At 32.4% G+C, this 17,546-nt stretch overlaps 2 protein-coding genes and 1 long non-coding RNA gene across 7 annotated transcripts in view; 1 reads left to right on the top strand and 2 right to left on the bottom strand.

Moving 5' to 3' along the window:
* The first annotated feature begins 43 nt into the window (after window positions 1–43).
* Window positions 44–7,646, top strand: LOC148598736 (uncharacterized). Its single transcript, XM_088560768.1, has 7 exons — window positions 44–181; window positions 1,057–1,161; window positions 2,822–3,032; window positions 4,360–4,469; window positions 4,728–4,790; window positions 5,863–5,877; window positions 7,557–7,646. Exons 2-7 carry the CDS (start codon window positions 1,104–1,106, stop codon window positions 7,616–7,618), a joined length of 519 nt encoding a protein of 172 aa, XP_088416894.1. The 5' UTR covers window positions 44–181; window positions 1,057–1,103; the 3' UTR covers window positions 7,619–7,646.
* On the bottom strand, window positions 587–4,368 carry LOC148598737 (uncharacterized). Its single transcript, XR_015918409.1, has 4 exons — window positions 3,743–4,368; window positions 2,324–2,681; window positions 1,032–1,100; window positions 587–763 (listed from the first exon to the last, which is right to left on the bottom strand). It is a non-coding gene; the product is annotated as an uncharacterized LOC148598737 (long non-coding RNA).
* LOC148598734 (putative thioesterase PNKD) overlaps window positions 6,351–17,546 on the bottom strand; it is a 31,193-nt gene continuing 19,997 nt past the window's right edge. For 2 of the 5 annotated variants that reach the window (XM_088560771.1, XM_088560773.1), the window contains exons 5-6: window positions 16,509–16,668; window positions 9,087–16,172 (exon numbers count right to left, since the gene is read on the bottom strand). In XM_088560771.1, the coding sequence (XP_088416897.1) occupies window positions 16,518–16,668 (151 nt within the window). In that variant the 3' untranslated portion in view covers window positions 9,087–16,172; window positions 16,509–16,517. Of the gene's footprint in view, window positions 7,625–9,086; window positions 16,173–16,508; window positions 16,669–17,546 lie in introns of those variants that run through there. The other 3 variants (XR_015918408.1, XR_015918407.1, XR_015918406.1) reach the window with 3 other exon arrangements.

The following is a 17,546-nucleotide window of genomic DNA, read 5'->3' as shown; positions in this document are numbered from 1 at the left end:
GATCATCTGATAAATATTTATTGCATTTTGTTTGATTATTCATTGCAAGCACGCAACAGCCGAATGATTTGTAAATATCTATGAAATGCTTTGTTAGAATTGCCACATCTATCATAACAAAGCCAAAAAGTGACGTACATTGGACTTGCGTGTTGGTAATTGCACACCGACTTGTTGAAAGGTATAAGCACTTTTATGTAATAATAACTCGTGTTTATTATCTATATGTGACTTGTAATTTTTATCACACGACCCCATGATTCACATCCGTCATTTATCCCCATTCAAAATTCAGAAACATAAAAAATGGTTGTTTATTAATTTACTGCTTTGCGATGATAGAGTATGAGGTTTAAGTTTTTTTTTCTCCAACTATTCATCATATTGACGTACCCAGAAGAAACAGATGAAATATCGGTCTTCGGTTTTGAATGCTTTCAGCAACAGTAGTTTCGTAAATATATATATATATATATATATATATCAGTGTTGAACTTTGATATACCCTATGTAAAACTATGTCTTTTATTCTTGTAACTTGACTTGTTGTCATTGAAAAAAATGCAAAATATCATTTTGTCTCGTTTACTTTGGATCTCAATTGAGCATATATTTCAATCAAAAGAGCAAATATTACATATTACAGACAGTGTCAAATATTCCCGTTGGCCGAGACATCAGTAATAGCTGTGCATTATCATTAAATTTTATTTTAGTGAAAATAGCTCCGTTCCTCATAAGAAAATCCTACTACCATATCAATCTGGAATAAAAATAAAATCGAACATTCTCTAACTATGCATCATATTGACGTACCCAGAAGAAACAAACGAAATATCGGTCTTCAGTTTTGAATGCTTTCAGCAACAGTAGTTTCGGATTAGAATACAAATCGTAAAAGAGTCTTAAAAGCCCTATAGCCTGTATCAACATTCTTTCTGCAAAATTGTATTAATGTCGATCATCACAATTCCCATTGTATTAACTCTAAATCCAAGGCCTCATAACGATACTATATAAACTTTACTTACAAGTAATTCTTTTGATTTCCAATAGAATCTTGGTTTCTTTGATCCAATCGGAACAACCGAAGAGTGTACCTGATGATGGGATTTAAACTGCTTGGATTTGTATTTATCTCTATTATTCTTGAAAATGTGGGTAAGTCAAATCACTGCTTCAAATTCAGCATTTTGAACAAAATCTACATATTTAATGTCGAGAGTTGTTTGCATATTTTACTTGAAGAACAAATGAGTTCAGTAAATTAAAAATATTCCGTGCATTTAAAATTGCAATTTCGTCATTTTCACCATAAGCGATTGATATTTTAATAAATTGAAAGGAAAAAATATTTTTAATAGCTGTTCGGAACCTCTGACTGTGTCTTTTGCGATTGCATCCCATTAAATTTTGGGCATTAAAATATTTCATATAAAATTATATAGTGTATTGGTAATTGCATTGATATCAAATTACGCAATAATCAGTATTTTATCATCGTTATTTCTACATAATTTTTTTTCACTTTTTTTCACCTTTGACATAATGGTACCCCTTTGGGTAGGTACAAGTACTTGTCAGGGTTATAAAATAGAGAAACAGGCATTGATAGAAGTAAGAGATTATGATAGAAACTTATTTCTCTAATTTTGCTTCAATTTTCATACCGCTTGACCGGCATGGAAAAAATGTTCCCATCACTAGTGACTTTTTTGTTCGATTGGCTTAGAAATCGATTGTCTTTGACTCCATCTTGAATCACCTCGATTGCCATTTTAGTTATATTTCAGTTAAATGAGATATAATTTTGGTGTTTTCTTACCTTAAATAAGAATTATGAAGGGACTCATGAAGATTTGAAGTGAAAATCTTTGGAATCATCTGATCTCTTATGTTTGGAATGTTTGCGTTTGTTTGACGTCAACATGTTTCCTACGAATCGGAATCATAACGTTTCGCGCGCTTTTCATTTTTCGGTATTTTTGACGTTTTTAGATCATTAGAGAACAGAATCTACACTCAAAGCTTGTTGATTATGAATTTCTCATATCTCGTGAAATAAATTTTATAGTTTGAATAGCTTGGCAAGCCTCGGGATCAAAACTATAAAATTTATTTCACTCGATGCGAGAAATTCCATAATCAACTCGTTATCGTTGTAGATATATACTAGTGTTGAACTTTAATATACACTATGTAAAACAACTACATGTATGTCTTTTATCCTTGTAACTTGTTGTCAATGAAAAAATGCAAAATGTTCAATTTGGATTTCAATTGAGTATATATTTCGTTCAAAAAAGCAAATGTTACATATTACATGTCGTGTGTCTAGGACGTATATAGGGCTGTATTCATCTTCGCAACGTCAATTCGGAAAGTCTAGGAATTAATCGTAACACATGGCAGCGAACCAGGGTAATTTTGCTTTAGACGGGTATTTGTCGTATTATTGTGCTTTTACATTTTGTGTCGTATTTATAACCTATTGTTAGCCAATAAAGTCATGTTACGATGGAATGTAGCAATCAACAGGTTAATCGATAACGTCGAGATGCGTTTTTCATATGTGCTAAGCTGATTGTCATCAGTAAACCATATCGAATGAACTTTTGCTGCGCCTCGGTCCGAAAATAAATAGCTGATCTTTGACCTATGATCAAGTCAATTAGGAATACCTTAAAATAACATAATATTTCAATGAAGAGTAATCAACTTATCGGACTAAACAATCTAAAATATGAGGTCCCCTTATTGTGAGTGAATATTTTTAAGTACAATTTTGTCAACTGATAGAAATTTCTTATCCATTTTGTAGTAAATGGAAAATGTAAATTTCCTTGTGATTGGATTGGGAAAAAGTTCTTGCTATATATGGGTCCTCAGTCAGTTGTCAATATGGTGTTTGATGAAAAAACCCCGACAGAAGTCTTTATGGGAGTCGCTAATGACTGGGTATATCCGTTTATCAGAAATCCTGGTGCAACTATGACTTGTGTTGAAATGGTTGGAAATAATGTTGTCCTCAGGTGAGATTAAAGATTCATTTTGGATATCAGAATAACAATTTTCTAGTCAGAAAACTTTAGTGTAACATTTGTTCTATATTAGTCAGTTTCTTTGTGCTTTGTCTTTGTTATAAATTCTTAGTTAGAATCCTGAACATAACATTAAAAAATGTAGTCGAAGTTTTAACTTGTAATGTATAACTTTGATAACTTGATGCGAAAACAAGATTATTTTGACTCAAATCGTAAACTCCTTTCTTAGTGGCAATAAACAAGCTTCTTTAATCTATGATTTGTACATTTCACTATTGATCCGTTACAGTCTTACAGGGGGCTCGTGCAAAAACTTTCTTTTTGGTGATAGTCACCTATGTTAATATCATCATAACAGAATGGTTACGATAGTCATCACAATTCTATTTCGTTGATAATCTTGTCCTACATGGTTTATAACCCACCCGACATTTGACACCTGACATATTTTATTTACTTCAAACGTGCGGGTGCTGCTGTCAGAGCAGGGCATAGTTCCCTTTCTGTGATATCACTTGTATATTATATATTTCAATACTAATTGCGGAGAATACAATCTAGTCTGAAACTATAAGCTCTAAAGAGTTTAATTACTCACTTTTGAAAATAAAAACCATAAATTTTTTCTGTCTATCATTATGGTGTTCAAGATGAAATCAGAAAATGGTTTCTGTTTTTGAGTATTTTAGTATACATACCTATGTGCATGCTTTGTTTGTGGTTCTGTCTGCTAATAGTCTACTTTCCCAATTAATATTCTTTTTCTGTATTACACATTGTGGGTTTGAACATATATCTTCAACGATAAGTTAAATCGTTTGTTTATGATTGCAGCATTGTTTGTTCACAATGCACCCTATGTAATTGGAATTAAAAAAATATATTATTTTATAAAATTCTTACAGTGTATATTATACCTTATAAGCACGATTCCGTAAATGCATTTTAAAAAAAATTATTGGCATTTTTTATTCGAGTTGTAATTTACTTTGTTGTATAGGAACATATTCTTCCGATAGAAAGGTAAAATTAACATTCAATGTATTCCCATAATGCACTGGGTGCAATATAGCTTCAAAATCATGACCCCATAAACTAAAACATTTGTAGTACCTAATAATCGATTAAAAGGCTTAAACATTACATAAAAAAACATTGTCCCAGTTATATGACATGTTGTACTTATAAGGACGGGACCATATTGCCCAATATCTATGTAACACTGTAATATTATTAATGATGTTCTGTGTGTTTTGTTATATATGATTGTCCTACGTTGATATTGCTTTCATTTTGTTCATTATTTTTATTATAGTTGGACATTCGATGGGAAAACATATTATTCATGTTTTTACTTTCGGAAGATCAGTCCAGATGTCTTCACTGTTGTAACTCGGATGACGTTTGATACAAGTGATGGTTACGGTAAGATTCTCATACACATTAAAATTAGGACGCAAGAATTCAAATGCCGTTATTATACCAAAGCAAGTCCAATTCACACTTAATTATTAATTATATGATATTTACTGTAAAAAAACAATGAGCTGTAAGAGATAGAACAGCTGTATTTCCCTTGGATTCTACAGATGCCTATTTCATCAAGTGTTCTACTGGGTGCTGGAGCTAATCCAACATGATTTATATTATTTTTTCATTAAATAGAACCAATCTATCTTTCAGCTGTAAACTCTTACAAATTTGACGAAGTCTGTTTAGAAGGCGGGTGGCTGTATATTGGAAAAGGTAAGAACTACGTTCTTTTAGTTTCGATCCTGGTCAAATATTAAATTTGTTTATTTAGAATCTACTCAGAAGTGCAAAAGTACTCATGGCGATATGTAGATTTGCAATACATATGGGAATAGGTATGGTGAATATGGTCAAAGAATCAACAACCCCATCGGGATAAAAATGTCAGCTCAAGGTTACCCATTTGTCTTCAATCAACTACGAGGAAATCTGGCACCAGAGAAGAGGTGGCCGCGGCTGGCCTTGAAACATCATTTATTCACAGATACAGCGAAAGAGTTGTCCCTATATACTCCAGTAACACCAAGCTTAACTTAAAGTGAAAACGAAAAAACATACAGAGACAAGAAATTTCTGATTTGGGACAGGCGCAAAAAAATGCGCCGGGGTTAAAGTATTTTGGCGTCGTCAAAACTTTCCCCCTTTAAGATCTTATTCAAGATATAATTACCAAACTTGATTAAAAGCATAGTCATGGTCATTGGTTTTATAATGAATAATCAAATGAAATAATGAATTTACAGTTTAAAAAGAGTGTCATTTCGAGCAAACAAAGACAGTTATTTTATCCATTTATCCCTTGGGGTCTACACTTAGTATGTTGAGCAAGTGTCCACTGTCAACATTTAAATAAATATGTCACATTACCTCTGTACGTACCTCACAGAAATCAGCTTACGGTTTCAAATGATATGACATCATGAGATACCGTATGGAAATTGCAAAGAAACAAAAATATATAATTAAATAAATACACAGAAAAAATATAATTTAATGTGCTCATAAAATATATAATTTAATATGCAAGGGTATTTAGTACCCTCGCATATTCATATTATCCATATTTATTGATAGAGAAGAGAAATGTTAAAAAACTTATCCATGCACGCATGCAATACTGCTTAATTTTTAAACAGAGACGATACAGTACTAGTTGACAACTGGAAATCTGAATACTGATGATTATCAGTATGAAACAAAATACAGTACTTATACAGTTTTAAGGCAAAAACAAAAAGGAATTGAATTTGTCGTTTTTGCTATGAAATGTTTCAATTTATTTCAGTCCAAGGATCAAAAGGTTAGGAAATCATATTATTAAGTATAAACATTAATATATTTCATGTACATGTTTTTGGTTTTTCTTTTTTTTTTGTTTTGTTTAGTTTTTTTAGGGGGGGGGTGGGGGTGGAGTTCGGGTTGCTCATGTAATTTTGTTTCCATGTGCGTGTTCTTTTTTTTTTATGTCATTCAATCAAAAGGACAAATGCGATGACCTTTCATTCCGTATATAAACTTTCCTTTCATCTGTGGCAATAACCCTTCAGCACCTTTGTATGAAGTTTTCATATCTCATACGTTATGCCGGAGCTTGCTGAACATTTTGTATCGCGCAAGACCTCTAAAGAATAGTCTTCTGGAGCAGGGTTAATGTTGCTGCACGATTGAAGTCATCACTACAGAAATTTTATGGTCGACATCTTAAGCTCGTGAATCGTTACGGTGTTATCCATCTGCACCATAAACAATGATGTGTTCAATGTGTCTTTTCGTCTTCCTCGAACATTTTATGAGAATATCGACGGGTGTTTTTAAGAAAAGCAGAGGAAGCTAGCCCTGCCGGTAAATGAGTTCGAGTTGTCCATTTACTTTTCTTGCTTTGTATGTGTTATTTTAGTTGTTTATGTTCTTTGTTGTATGTATCTGTTTTCCATGTCTGGTATTTGTCCTTGGACTACATTCTTTTGATTTCCACTAAAATCTTGGTTCACTTGATTACTCCTTCTTTGTGTGTGACTATTTTCTTTCTCTGGTCGTTGTCCCTTGATTGTGCAGGTTTTTTTTCTTTTTTATCCATCCCGTTTCCCTTGATTTCCCTTCCAACAAACTCTTAAACAAATGTTCGTGCCTATAAGTACTAGTGCATGGATTTGTGTAAAATCATATCTGACAGGAAGGATGGAGTTGTTGATAATTCCCTTGTTTTCATGCAATAACTTTAGTAAAACTATATGGATCTCTAGTACCATGCACAAATGAAAGAGTGTAATTGATTTGGAGTCGCAAATTAATTTATATTTTGCAGAATTTCCCAGAAAGCCTATCTTTTCTGGTCAACTTAGTCGAGTTTCATTCCCAAAATTAAACTTTATTTGATTTCAAATAAAATTACAATCATAGTTTCATTGATTCGGTAAAATGTTCTCTAATGTTAAATCTATCAATGCTTTATTGTGGAGAAAGTGAACATTTATTTACATTAATATGAAAAAATATGGACCATGAGTCTGTAGACCAAAGTTGAAAAATATATCGGAATCTCTTTGTCTGAAAGCAATACTTAACTAAGCTTGATCAACCACAGGTCTATTCTCTACCAAACTTAACTTCTAAGTATTCTTTGATATGATCATGTTATCAATGTTTTCTGTCATGTTGTCTTCTTGGACCTATGGCAATCAGTCCAAATCATACTTCAATCAGTCTGTAGGTTTTAATATACTCTATGGCTTGTTAAGTTATGGATATCAAGTACTATCAGGGAAATGTTGGGTGTTGTTCCCGTTTATTGAGAATTGTTACATATGATATTGAGTATTATTTTTCACTCCTACTTAATACTGTTGAACGTGTAACCTTTTTAAGAACAATTAGGTTACATTCACTTAATGTTCGGTTCAATTTGAATATTCATAACATATTTTGACAATTGTGTATTAACATACTAATCTCATTATATGTTTATGATTTTATCCATAGATCTCGTAGATTTCCGTAATTGTGATGATCCAAAATCGTGCAATGCACTGGAAACCTGTTAGAAGAAACTTAAATAAAAATGAGACATGATACGAGTTATTTTGCTATGTTTTGTTATAATAAGTAGCACAGCCAACTTAATGAACAGTATCTTTCTTCCTTTGATTGAATGGCCAATTACATCATTGCCTTGGGCAATTACTACGGAGATTAAACTTTCCATTAGAAATAAACTCAAATACCTATGAAATAAGGAATATTTTGATAATGATCTTCCTACATATTTGATTTTAATGCTGCTGATGAGAGGTTGCTCCTTGAACCCCGTGTACAGCATATCGAAATTTACAATATATAAAACAATATATTTATTATTCCGCTACAATCTTGGTTCCCTTGATTACTCGCTGTAATTGAAGGTGTAAAATATAAAGAAACCCTTGGATGTACATCCTTAAAGGTAAATAACAAAAAATGTGTTTTAGAGGTGTAATGAGATCAAAACTTTCATAGCAGAAATTAACTTTGAATGAACCATTTAAATCAGTAAGCTGTACACTTTCTCAAATCATGTAGTTACACACTATTTTCAGTTATAACTGCTAAGGCGATTAATTCCAACTTCTCTTATTCATGAAGATTTAAATAGCACTCCAGCTAAGAATTATACAAAATGCGATTCATGGCTAAAAAGCCTACATATTTTTATTCTTTTATTTTTTGTTTGAATTGCCATTATAAACAGAGGTTAACATTCCGTTTTTTATATGACCCGTGTTCTTATGAGATAAACAATATATAGATTGCACCGTATGTTTCAAAATTAAGGCAGATAAGTCTGTAAATAACACTCAAATACAATAGCATCTATTGGATTTTCAATGTTGATTATCTCCCAAGATTTGACAGATTGGAATGAACAATTACATATTTCATAATACAGACCCATAAACCAATTTAATTCCAAAAAATATGTAGCCCTTTTTGGGGTGTGTCACATTTTTCAGATTTTGCATGACTCTTACATAGACCGATACTTAAATCAAACTAAGAATTTTGATTATTATAAAAACTATAATGCTATAAGACATCCTCAAACTAAAATCACAAAAAATACAGTTTTGACAAATACAAGCTATTAAGGAGGTAGACCAAGGGTAAGGGAAACAACTCTTGAAATCAGTGAAATGTTTGTATCATATTCAATTTCGCTAAAGCCTTTCAAACTTTCATTTAAAACAGAATGAAATCAGTCAAAGTTACTTAGATGCTTATATTAGATTGATGTAAAATGTTGAATACAAATATTCCAATGATTTGCAAGAGTTATGTCCCTTAGGCTAGGTCTAACTCCTTAAATATCTTTTTTTTCATCTAGATTTATATAAATAAAAGTAGTTTGATGGTACAAATTCAAAATCTAAGGATCAATAAAATCTGACTTGTATGATAGAGTAACTAAGGGAAGCAAGATTTTTTAGCGGAAATAATAATATATTCAACGGATAAACGCTAATCAGGGAAAAGGATACACAAAAGAAAGAACATGAAATAATAAACAGTAATATGTTCCAAGAAACAAAAGTAAATGAGCAAGCCAGACCCCGCTAAACCCTATGAGCAAGGACCAGATACACTGACAAGATAAGCGTCCTCTGCTGTTTTAGAAACACCCTACGAAAAATATTAGAAAAAAGATTTCATTCTTTTTAGCATTTATTAATTGATCATGGTAGTAAATGAAAACTTATTAAAAATCAACAACTTCTGTAGATTCTGATTATTTTTCAAAGATAAAGCCTGGGTGTATCAGCCACCAGTTACAAATTCTATTTATTTTTCATATTTCGGTATGATTTACACATGTATCACAAAGTAACCTCTAATCAGTCTGATCAGCGGCTAATTTTGTTCCGTTCCTGGTGAACAATTATCATATAAAAATGCTGATCTTAAATATTGCAAATTTCGATATACGTGTTTCAAGAAATAATATCTCATCAGCAGCATTAGAATCAACTACATAGGAAGATCTCATTATATAATTAAGCTTTAGATTTTATAGTAAAACTCCATGATTATATTGATAATCTAGAATGTATGTCAACATGCACAAAATAAAGTAGAGGCAAGTGTAAACTTATTTTTTTTTATTTCATGTCACAATTTTTTGTCATATTGATTGCTCAGTTTTAATGCCATTGTTTATTAATCAACCATGCTTTATTCAGTGTTTGTCATTTGCTAGAATTACATAAGATTAATCCTCCATGGACTATGACTGTATATCATATATAAACACAAAATTTGTTTTTTAGAAAAGTATTTAATATATCCAATATATAAGTTAACATTTTAAATAAAACAAGTAGATTTACAAATTACATATATGAAACATAGAGGATCTAAATTAATACAAAAGACAATTAAATAATCCTAAGTTAATAGTAACATTTATACCAATTAAATTTAGATCTACCTATTGTTCCTTAGTCATGGCATGTTTGATTTTACAAAACGTGATTCTTATGATTATATTTTGTGGATCATTATAGTGTATCCATCTGCACAATGAGCACCAATTTGTTCAGTTTCATTGATTCCACTCCTTCTTTCTTCTAGCTTGGGAGTGACATTTTATGTGCAACTTGGCAGGTGTTTCTAGTAAAGCAGATGCCGAGTACCCTACCAAGGGACTCGAAAATTAAATATTAAATATTAAAAATAAATATAACTCAGGAATAATGACTAACAATAGGGAAAATAGACACATACAGCAAAAAACGTGAAATTACCAAAATAGCAAGTACAAAGAAACAAAAATAAATGCGCAACCCATACTCCACAAAAAAACTAGTAGCAAGGACCAAGTGCACTGATAGTCTTAGCATCCTCTGCTTTTTAGTTTCATAAGTAATTGAATTCAATAGCATTTTTGTAATATATTAATCTCAATCAAATATATAAATACAAAATAAATGCAAATCTGTAAGCAAAGACAAGTAAAATATTTTTGTCTGAAACAAGTGGTACGTCAACAATTCACTGATCTGACATTATATCCAGTCACTCACAATAGTCTTCTACATTGTATATTAGAGAAAAAGCTTCACAGACACAGCATGTTACGACTGCAGCATGTTAAACTCTGTTCACTTGAGTCAAGTGTGGACACAATTAAGCATAGAGACTTATAGTTAATTATGGACACAACAGCTGGTTTGGACATAATATAGCACAAACTATAAAATACAGTTAAAAACCATCTGAAATCAGACCAAAAATAAAAAAAAGTTGATATTTTGAGGTGGACCCCATTGGCCCCTAAAAATTGAAAATCCTAAGAAATTTAGAAAAAAAACCGCAGGCAGAGATTTCCAATTTCTATACTGGAAAATTTCCAAAGAATTTTAAAAAAATCACACTTAAACCAGCAACCTGTACCTATATTGTTCATATGTTGTACATCTCAGTAACATTGTTCCCGATATCAAATAGCAAATAAGAAACAGCACCACAAAACAGAAAAAAATCTATTGAGAATATTCTCAACTGCTTGTTGTCAAAGGCTCTGGTTGTATCAAATAAGTTAAGAATTTTCCTGTAATGTTTTAGGGTGCAGAGGCCTAAAAATAACTGTCCCACTTTCAATATTTAGTAGGTTTTTCTTTCAGTATAATTATGCTATACAAATTGTCTAGCTCTCAGTACTGTTGCGTCCCTACAACACTCTTTATTCCATGGCAAAAAATAAATACAGATTTTTTGGTGTCTAGTTTAAAAAATTCTTCAATCTACCTCTGACCAACAGAAAACCTTCCTTCAAATTTTTCAAAATTGGTCCTGAGAAATTAGACTTTTTTTGTATGGCCTTATACACATGTAACTTAATTATCCTTAATCAGTGGCCTTGCCATTGACTATAAGAATTATATATAAAGATGACAGGAATGATAATGGTATGAATTTTATTTTGAGGTTCGTATATCCTTAAATTAAGTAGTAGAAAATATTTCTATATCTGGGACATATTCTTATTTAAGTAGAAAAAGTTTCGTCTAACGAATGTGTTTCAATGGGATTCATAAAAAAGTTTTACAGTAAATATTTTAATGTGTTGATGATGACCAAAAAAAAAAAAAAAATTCTGTGACATATGAAAAAAATAAATTGTGACATTCAAACTTGCTTCAGACTTTAAACACAAAATGTTAGGCATCATAAATTTTCAATTGAATCATTCAAAACTAAATATAAATAAAATATAAGCATACTCTGATACAACTCTTAATGATATTTTGATAATCAATTAGGTTATTTGACAAGAACTTTAGACTTTTTCATTATACACCTGGCATTGACTTCACAAAAAATTCTTAAGTGGAAAGTTAATAGTAAGTAATGATGTCATAACAGAAAATAGCATTGTTAGGTCATAACTTACTATCAATTTAACACTTACGACTTTTTAGTAATATTGACGCCTGATTCTTAGGTTGCTTTGTATCTTGATTGGCAACAATTACATTATACTGAAACTTAATTACAACACAAGTTTTGAGTCAATATATTTTTGTCTTTTTTAACAAAAGTTTTTGTTGATTGATTAGACTATATGTCAAGTAAAAAGTTTTTTTCTTGTTTAATGAATGGATTCGAACCTCTACTAACATACAAAACTTCATTAAAACAGTGAGAGATTCAAACCAACAAATAATACCTCAATAAGAATGGATTCCTCAGATTGATTGAATTATTGTAGTTGAACATGGCAGATATGTTATGCATTTTAGGATGATGACACGATAAATTGAACAGAAATGCTGCGCTGGAGTTTCTATGTACTAGCTATACAGAAGTAACAAACACCGGGTAGGTATGTCATCTCAGGCAGACACAATATTCCGACTCCTAACAGTGATCACTCTTTCTGTATTTGCCATATGATTGGTAGAGAAACAGTGAGTACCAAGTTTTAAGTAGCTGGGGATCAAACCAACGACCTCCTGATATTAAGGCTAGCTGGAAACCACAAAACCATTGGGTTGGTCAATTTCATCAGGTATTTTTACAAAAACAGGACAGAGATCAGCTCATGAAATTTCAAATAAAGGACTGATTTATGGAACAATGATCCACAACTGATTAAGAGCCACTAGTGATTAATTTTGGAAGTCTGAGTTATTTCAGTTGCATAAAACAGAACATTGGAAAACTGCCATCATTTGGTATGAGACTAAGATAATTGCTAAAGACAAGAAGAGATGATAAACAAAAGCAGCAATTTAAGACATAAGGAACATAACAATATGAAATGTCATATGGTCGTCTCCAAACTATAATGACTTTTCAACATCCTTTTTTGTGTACATATTATCTTTCAAATACTGATTCTGATTTTCAGATTAAATGCATTTGATGCATCTATATGGTGTTTGCAATGAACCATTTTTTTTGTTGCATCCATCTTATTCAAAATCTTTCTAGTCCTTGTGATTGCACTGCATACCTTAGCATCTTCATTATCAGGCTCCATATGACAAGCAAATTTTAAGTTATCCTCTGCATATTCATGACATACAAAAAGGCAATCAAATTCAAAAAGGTGATTTCTAAGAGTTGTGTCCTTTACCCTATGTCTACCTCCATAAGGAGACCATGTTTATTTACAAATTATAACCATTATCAGAATATATATGCTATACATGTATTTACTGAGAGAAAAAATCATACATTTAACATTAATGTTTTTGAATCATTATTTTACTCCACTATAATTTTATTAGTTTGGTAAAACACAAAACAGACAATGCACTATATTGTTGTACCCAGAAGTAGCCTATATTGTTGTACCCAGAAGTAGTCTATATTGTTGTACCCAGAAGTAGCCTATATTGTTGTACCCAGAAGTAACCTATATTGTCGTACGAAGAAGCCTATATTGTTGTACCTAGCAGTAGCCTATATTGTTGTACATAGAAGTAGCCTATATTGTTGTACCCAGAAGTAGCCTATATTGTCGTACAAAGAAGACGCCTATATTGTTGTACCCAGAAGTAGCCTATATTGTTGTACCCAGAAGTAGCCTATATTGTTGTACCCAGCAGTAGCCTATATTGTTGTACCTAGAAGTAGCCTATATTGTTGTTCCCAGAAGTAGCCTATATTGTCGTACCAAGAAGAAGCCTATATTGTTGTACCTAGCAGTAGCCTATATTGTTGTACCTAGTAGCCTATATTGTTGTTCCCAGAAGTAGCCTATATTGTTGTACCCAGAAGTAGCCTATATTGTTGTACCCAGAAGTAGCCTATATTGTCGTACCAAGAAGAAGCCTATATTGTTGTACCTAGCAGTAGCCTATATTGTTGTACCTAGTAGCCTATATTGTTGTTCCCAGAAATAGCCTATATTGTTGTACCCAGAAGTAGCCTATATTGTCGTACCAAGAAGAAGCCTATATTGTTGTACCTAGTAGCCTATATTGTTGTACCCAGAAGTAGCCTATATTGTTGTACACAGAAGTAGCCTATATTGTCGTACCAAGAAGAAGCCTATATTGTTGTACCTAGCAGTAGCCTATATTGTTGTACCTAGTAGCCTATATTGTTGTTCCCAGAAATAGCCTATATTGTCGTACCAAGAAGAAGCCTATATTGTTGTACCTAGTAGCCTATATTGTTGTACCCAGAAGTAGCCTATAGTGTTGTACCCAGAAGTAGCCTATATTGTTGTACCCAGAAGTAGCTGATATTGTTGTATCTAGAAGAAGCCTATATTGTTGTACGTAAACACAAATCTGTCTTCAGATTAATATGATTTTAGGCTATTCCTATGATGAACATGCGGAGCTCATTCTTCATTTACGGTGTACTGCCATCTTGCTATGGACTAAGTCTCATTCTGTGAGAAGGATGTGCGAGACTGTATTCTTGAAGGGCTTAATACATTTCTACACAGCGAATAATTTCCAAATTATTTATTAAATAAATAAATAAATATAAAATCTTATCCATCGACATTAAAAAAACAAAATAATGCTTTTACACTTGTGCATTTGTCTTTCGTGTTGACAAATTTCATCAATAGTTGTTTTACATATTTACGGAATGCAAGCCATTTTAGCAAGTTTTTCGAACGAACGTAACCCACAAACACTCGACAACATGGTTGGCGGTCTAATAGGAGAAAGGATGAGTAGTAAGCATTTTTCTTGGAAATTATTTTCACTTTGATAAGTACCTGAATGGTTTGAAATATGTTATTTAAACATATCCAAGTACTAACCAGGGCTCTAAAAAAATTGAATATTTGAATTTGAAGTCTACTGCTGTCCATTGCTCCAATTTGAAAGTAAACCAGTCTGACGGATGACAAATTTGTAGAAATTTACTCCCCTTTGCTTAAATTCTTAAAAAAACGAAGTCAGGAATATGAAAAAGGACTATTCTGTCGGAAAATCTTTCCCTCCGTGGGACTCGAACTCGTACCGCTGTGACATCTATGGCAACACCGCCTGCACGCCTGCGCCCTAGACCACTCGGCCAGCTAGGCTATATAAAATATAGCTTTCGCTGGCCAGGTCATTCCTCCTCGTAGGATTAATATAGGGCTCTTACTTAGTGAACTGTACTGCACTGACCACCAATGGGGGTATTTGAGGGAAGTCAGTACTGCACTGACCACCAATGGGGGTATTTGAGGGAAGTCAGTACTGCACTGACCACCAATGGGGGTATTTACATTTGAGGGAAGCCAGTACTGCACTGACCACCAATGGGGGTATTTGAGGGAAGCCAGTACTGCACTGACCACCAATGGGGGTATTTACATTTGAGGGAAGCCAGTACTGCACTGACCACCAATGGGGGTATTTACATTTGAGGGAAGCCAGTACTGCACTGACCACCAATGGGGGTATTTGAGGGAAGTCAGTACTGCACTGACCACCAATGGGGGTATTTACATTTTAGGGAAGCCAGTACTGCACTGACCACCAATGGGGGTATTTGAGGGAAGCCAGTACTGCACTGACCACCAATAGGGGTATTTACATTTGAGGGAAGCCAGTACTGCACTGACCACCAATGGGGGTATTTGAGGGAAGTCAGTACTGCACTGACCACCAATGGGGGTATTTACATTTGAGGGAAGCCAGTACTGCACTGACCACCAAATGGGGGTATTTGACAACATACTATGAAACAACTTATATTCTTGAAAACTTTATTTTGTATTTTAGGGTGACACTTCAATTTCCCTGTTCTTTATTTTGCAACTTACACTTTTTGAAATATAAACTCCATAATGAACTTAATTAAAACATTTATCTTTGCTATTTTTTCACTTCTGAACTCTTAGGAAAATAAACAATATTTAACTTGCAAAATATGTGGTGTAATGGTGAGCAATTGCTGGACTTGGATAGTGGGGCTTGTGGTACCATAATGGAATGACTATGCACCTCGTAGAAACTTGCAAAATAGTTTACAATGATTCCAGATCTTAATATCTCTTAAAGTCTGTTTTACCTGGCCAAATAGGGGTTTCTGGAGGTAAACTGGAAATTTTATCTAAAGACCTCAACATTGTATTGGCTGGTTTCTCAAACATTCTTCCTGTATAGAAATGAAAATATAAAACTATTAACAATTCAGGCCCTAATATATAGTTTTATAGCTAATGGCATACATGTATGTTCGATGACATCACATGACTGTATAAGACTACTAATAGAATAATAAATCACTCATATAGTCAGGTCTGCACTTCTAGTTTTGGTGGAGTTAATGTTTAATGTTTTAGTATAACATCTATTTTCTTGACCTGAAATTATACAGATTTTTCAGTGTTTCCCAGATTTTAAGACCAACAAGCTCACTTAGAGAGACATAAAGAGAATGCCAAAAATTAAAAAAAAGAAAAAAAACATACTAATAGACTGTGAAGCTTACCACAACCTCCTAAAAATAGATGGTCTCCAGAGAACACTGAGTCAGGGGCTCTAAAAGGGGAACCATCAAGTACAAAATACATATGTCCAATAGTATGTCCAGGGGATTAATGGTAAAATGCAAGTTTCCCAATTCTAACTTTTCTCCGTTAGATACTGGACTGCAAACATAATAAAATTATGTATTAATAGAGAAACAATACTACTTTATGGAGAAAAAAGACATAACCAAAGTGCTGATATCACTGGCAGTTTTTGATTCTTGTGAAAATTGTAGCATGAACAAAATTTTAAAGATTACATGATGTTAAATAAAATTGTGATCATACATTGCTTTAAAATACTATTTAGAACTGTCCTTTTTTTAATATATATAAACTGCAAGTCAATCTATACAAAAAAGTACTACTGATCTGATTTCACACACATTTTTATTCCATTTACCTGTTCTTTCAATTTTACATCTATCCAAAAGTTCATGTGCATTTACATTCAAAAGCTATATTAACAGAGTATTTTCCTACATAACAATTATACTTAAATAAAACCAATATCAAGATTTTCAAAATCGAAACACTTATATCAATTTGAATTTTCCAGTCAATTTTACTTGGTTGAAATCACTGCTCTTCACTTCCTGTTTATGGATGGTAAAATATTATTGATAGGATGAATAATTTGACCAATAAGTTTAAATGAAAATATTAAACACTTTTTGTCCTTCCAGACACATACATGTAACTCAAGAAATAAATTCCATAGATATAAATTTATTACTGAATATCTTTCAAGACCAAAAAGGAGGCCCTCATATCTTGAGTTGATATGAAGACTAGATCTTAATTTTACTTGCATAAATAAAAGAATATTATTATATTATTGAGCAGATAAATTGCAAGGCACATATTTACTTGTTATAAAAGAGGTATTGAATGATATATAAGATATATAAGGAATTACATTGGGACTATATTTTGTGTAGTGTTCATAAATAGTAGGGTTGTTCCAATGATGGACCGGTGACAAAAGGTATTTTGAT

The sequence above is a fragment of the Perna viridis genome, chromosome 14 (assembly GCF_037379345.1).
Source record: "Perna viridis isolate PV_CMFRI_1.1 ecotype Kerala chromosome 14, ASM3737934v1, whole genome shotgun sequence".
Classification (NCBI taxonomy): domain Eukaryota; kingdom Metazoa; phylum Mollusca; class Bivalvia; order Mytilida; family Mytilidae; genus Perna; species Perna viridis.
This window is presented reverse-complemented; position numbering and strand designations above follow the sequence as displayed.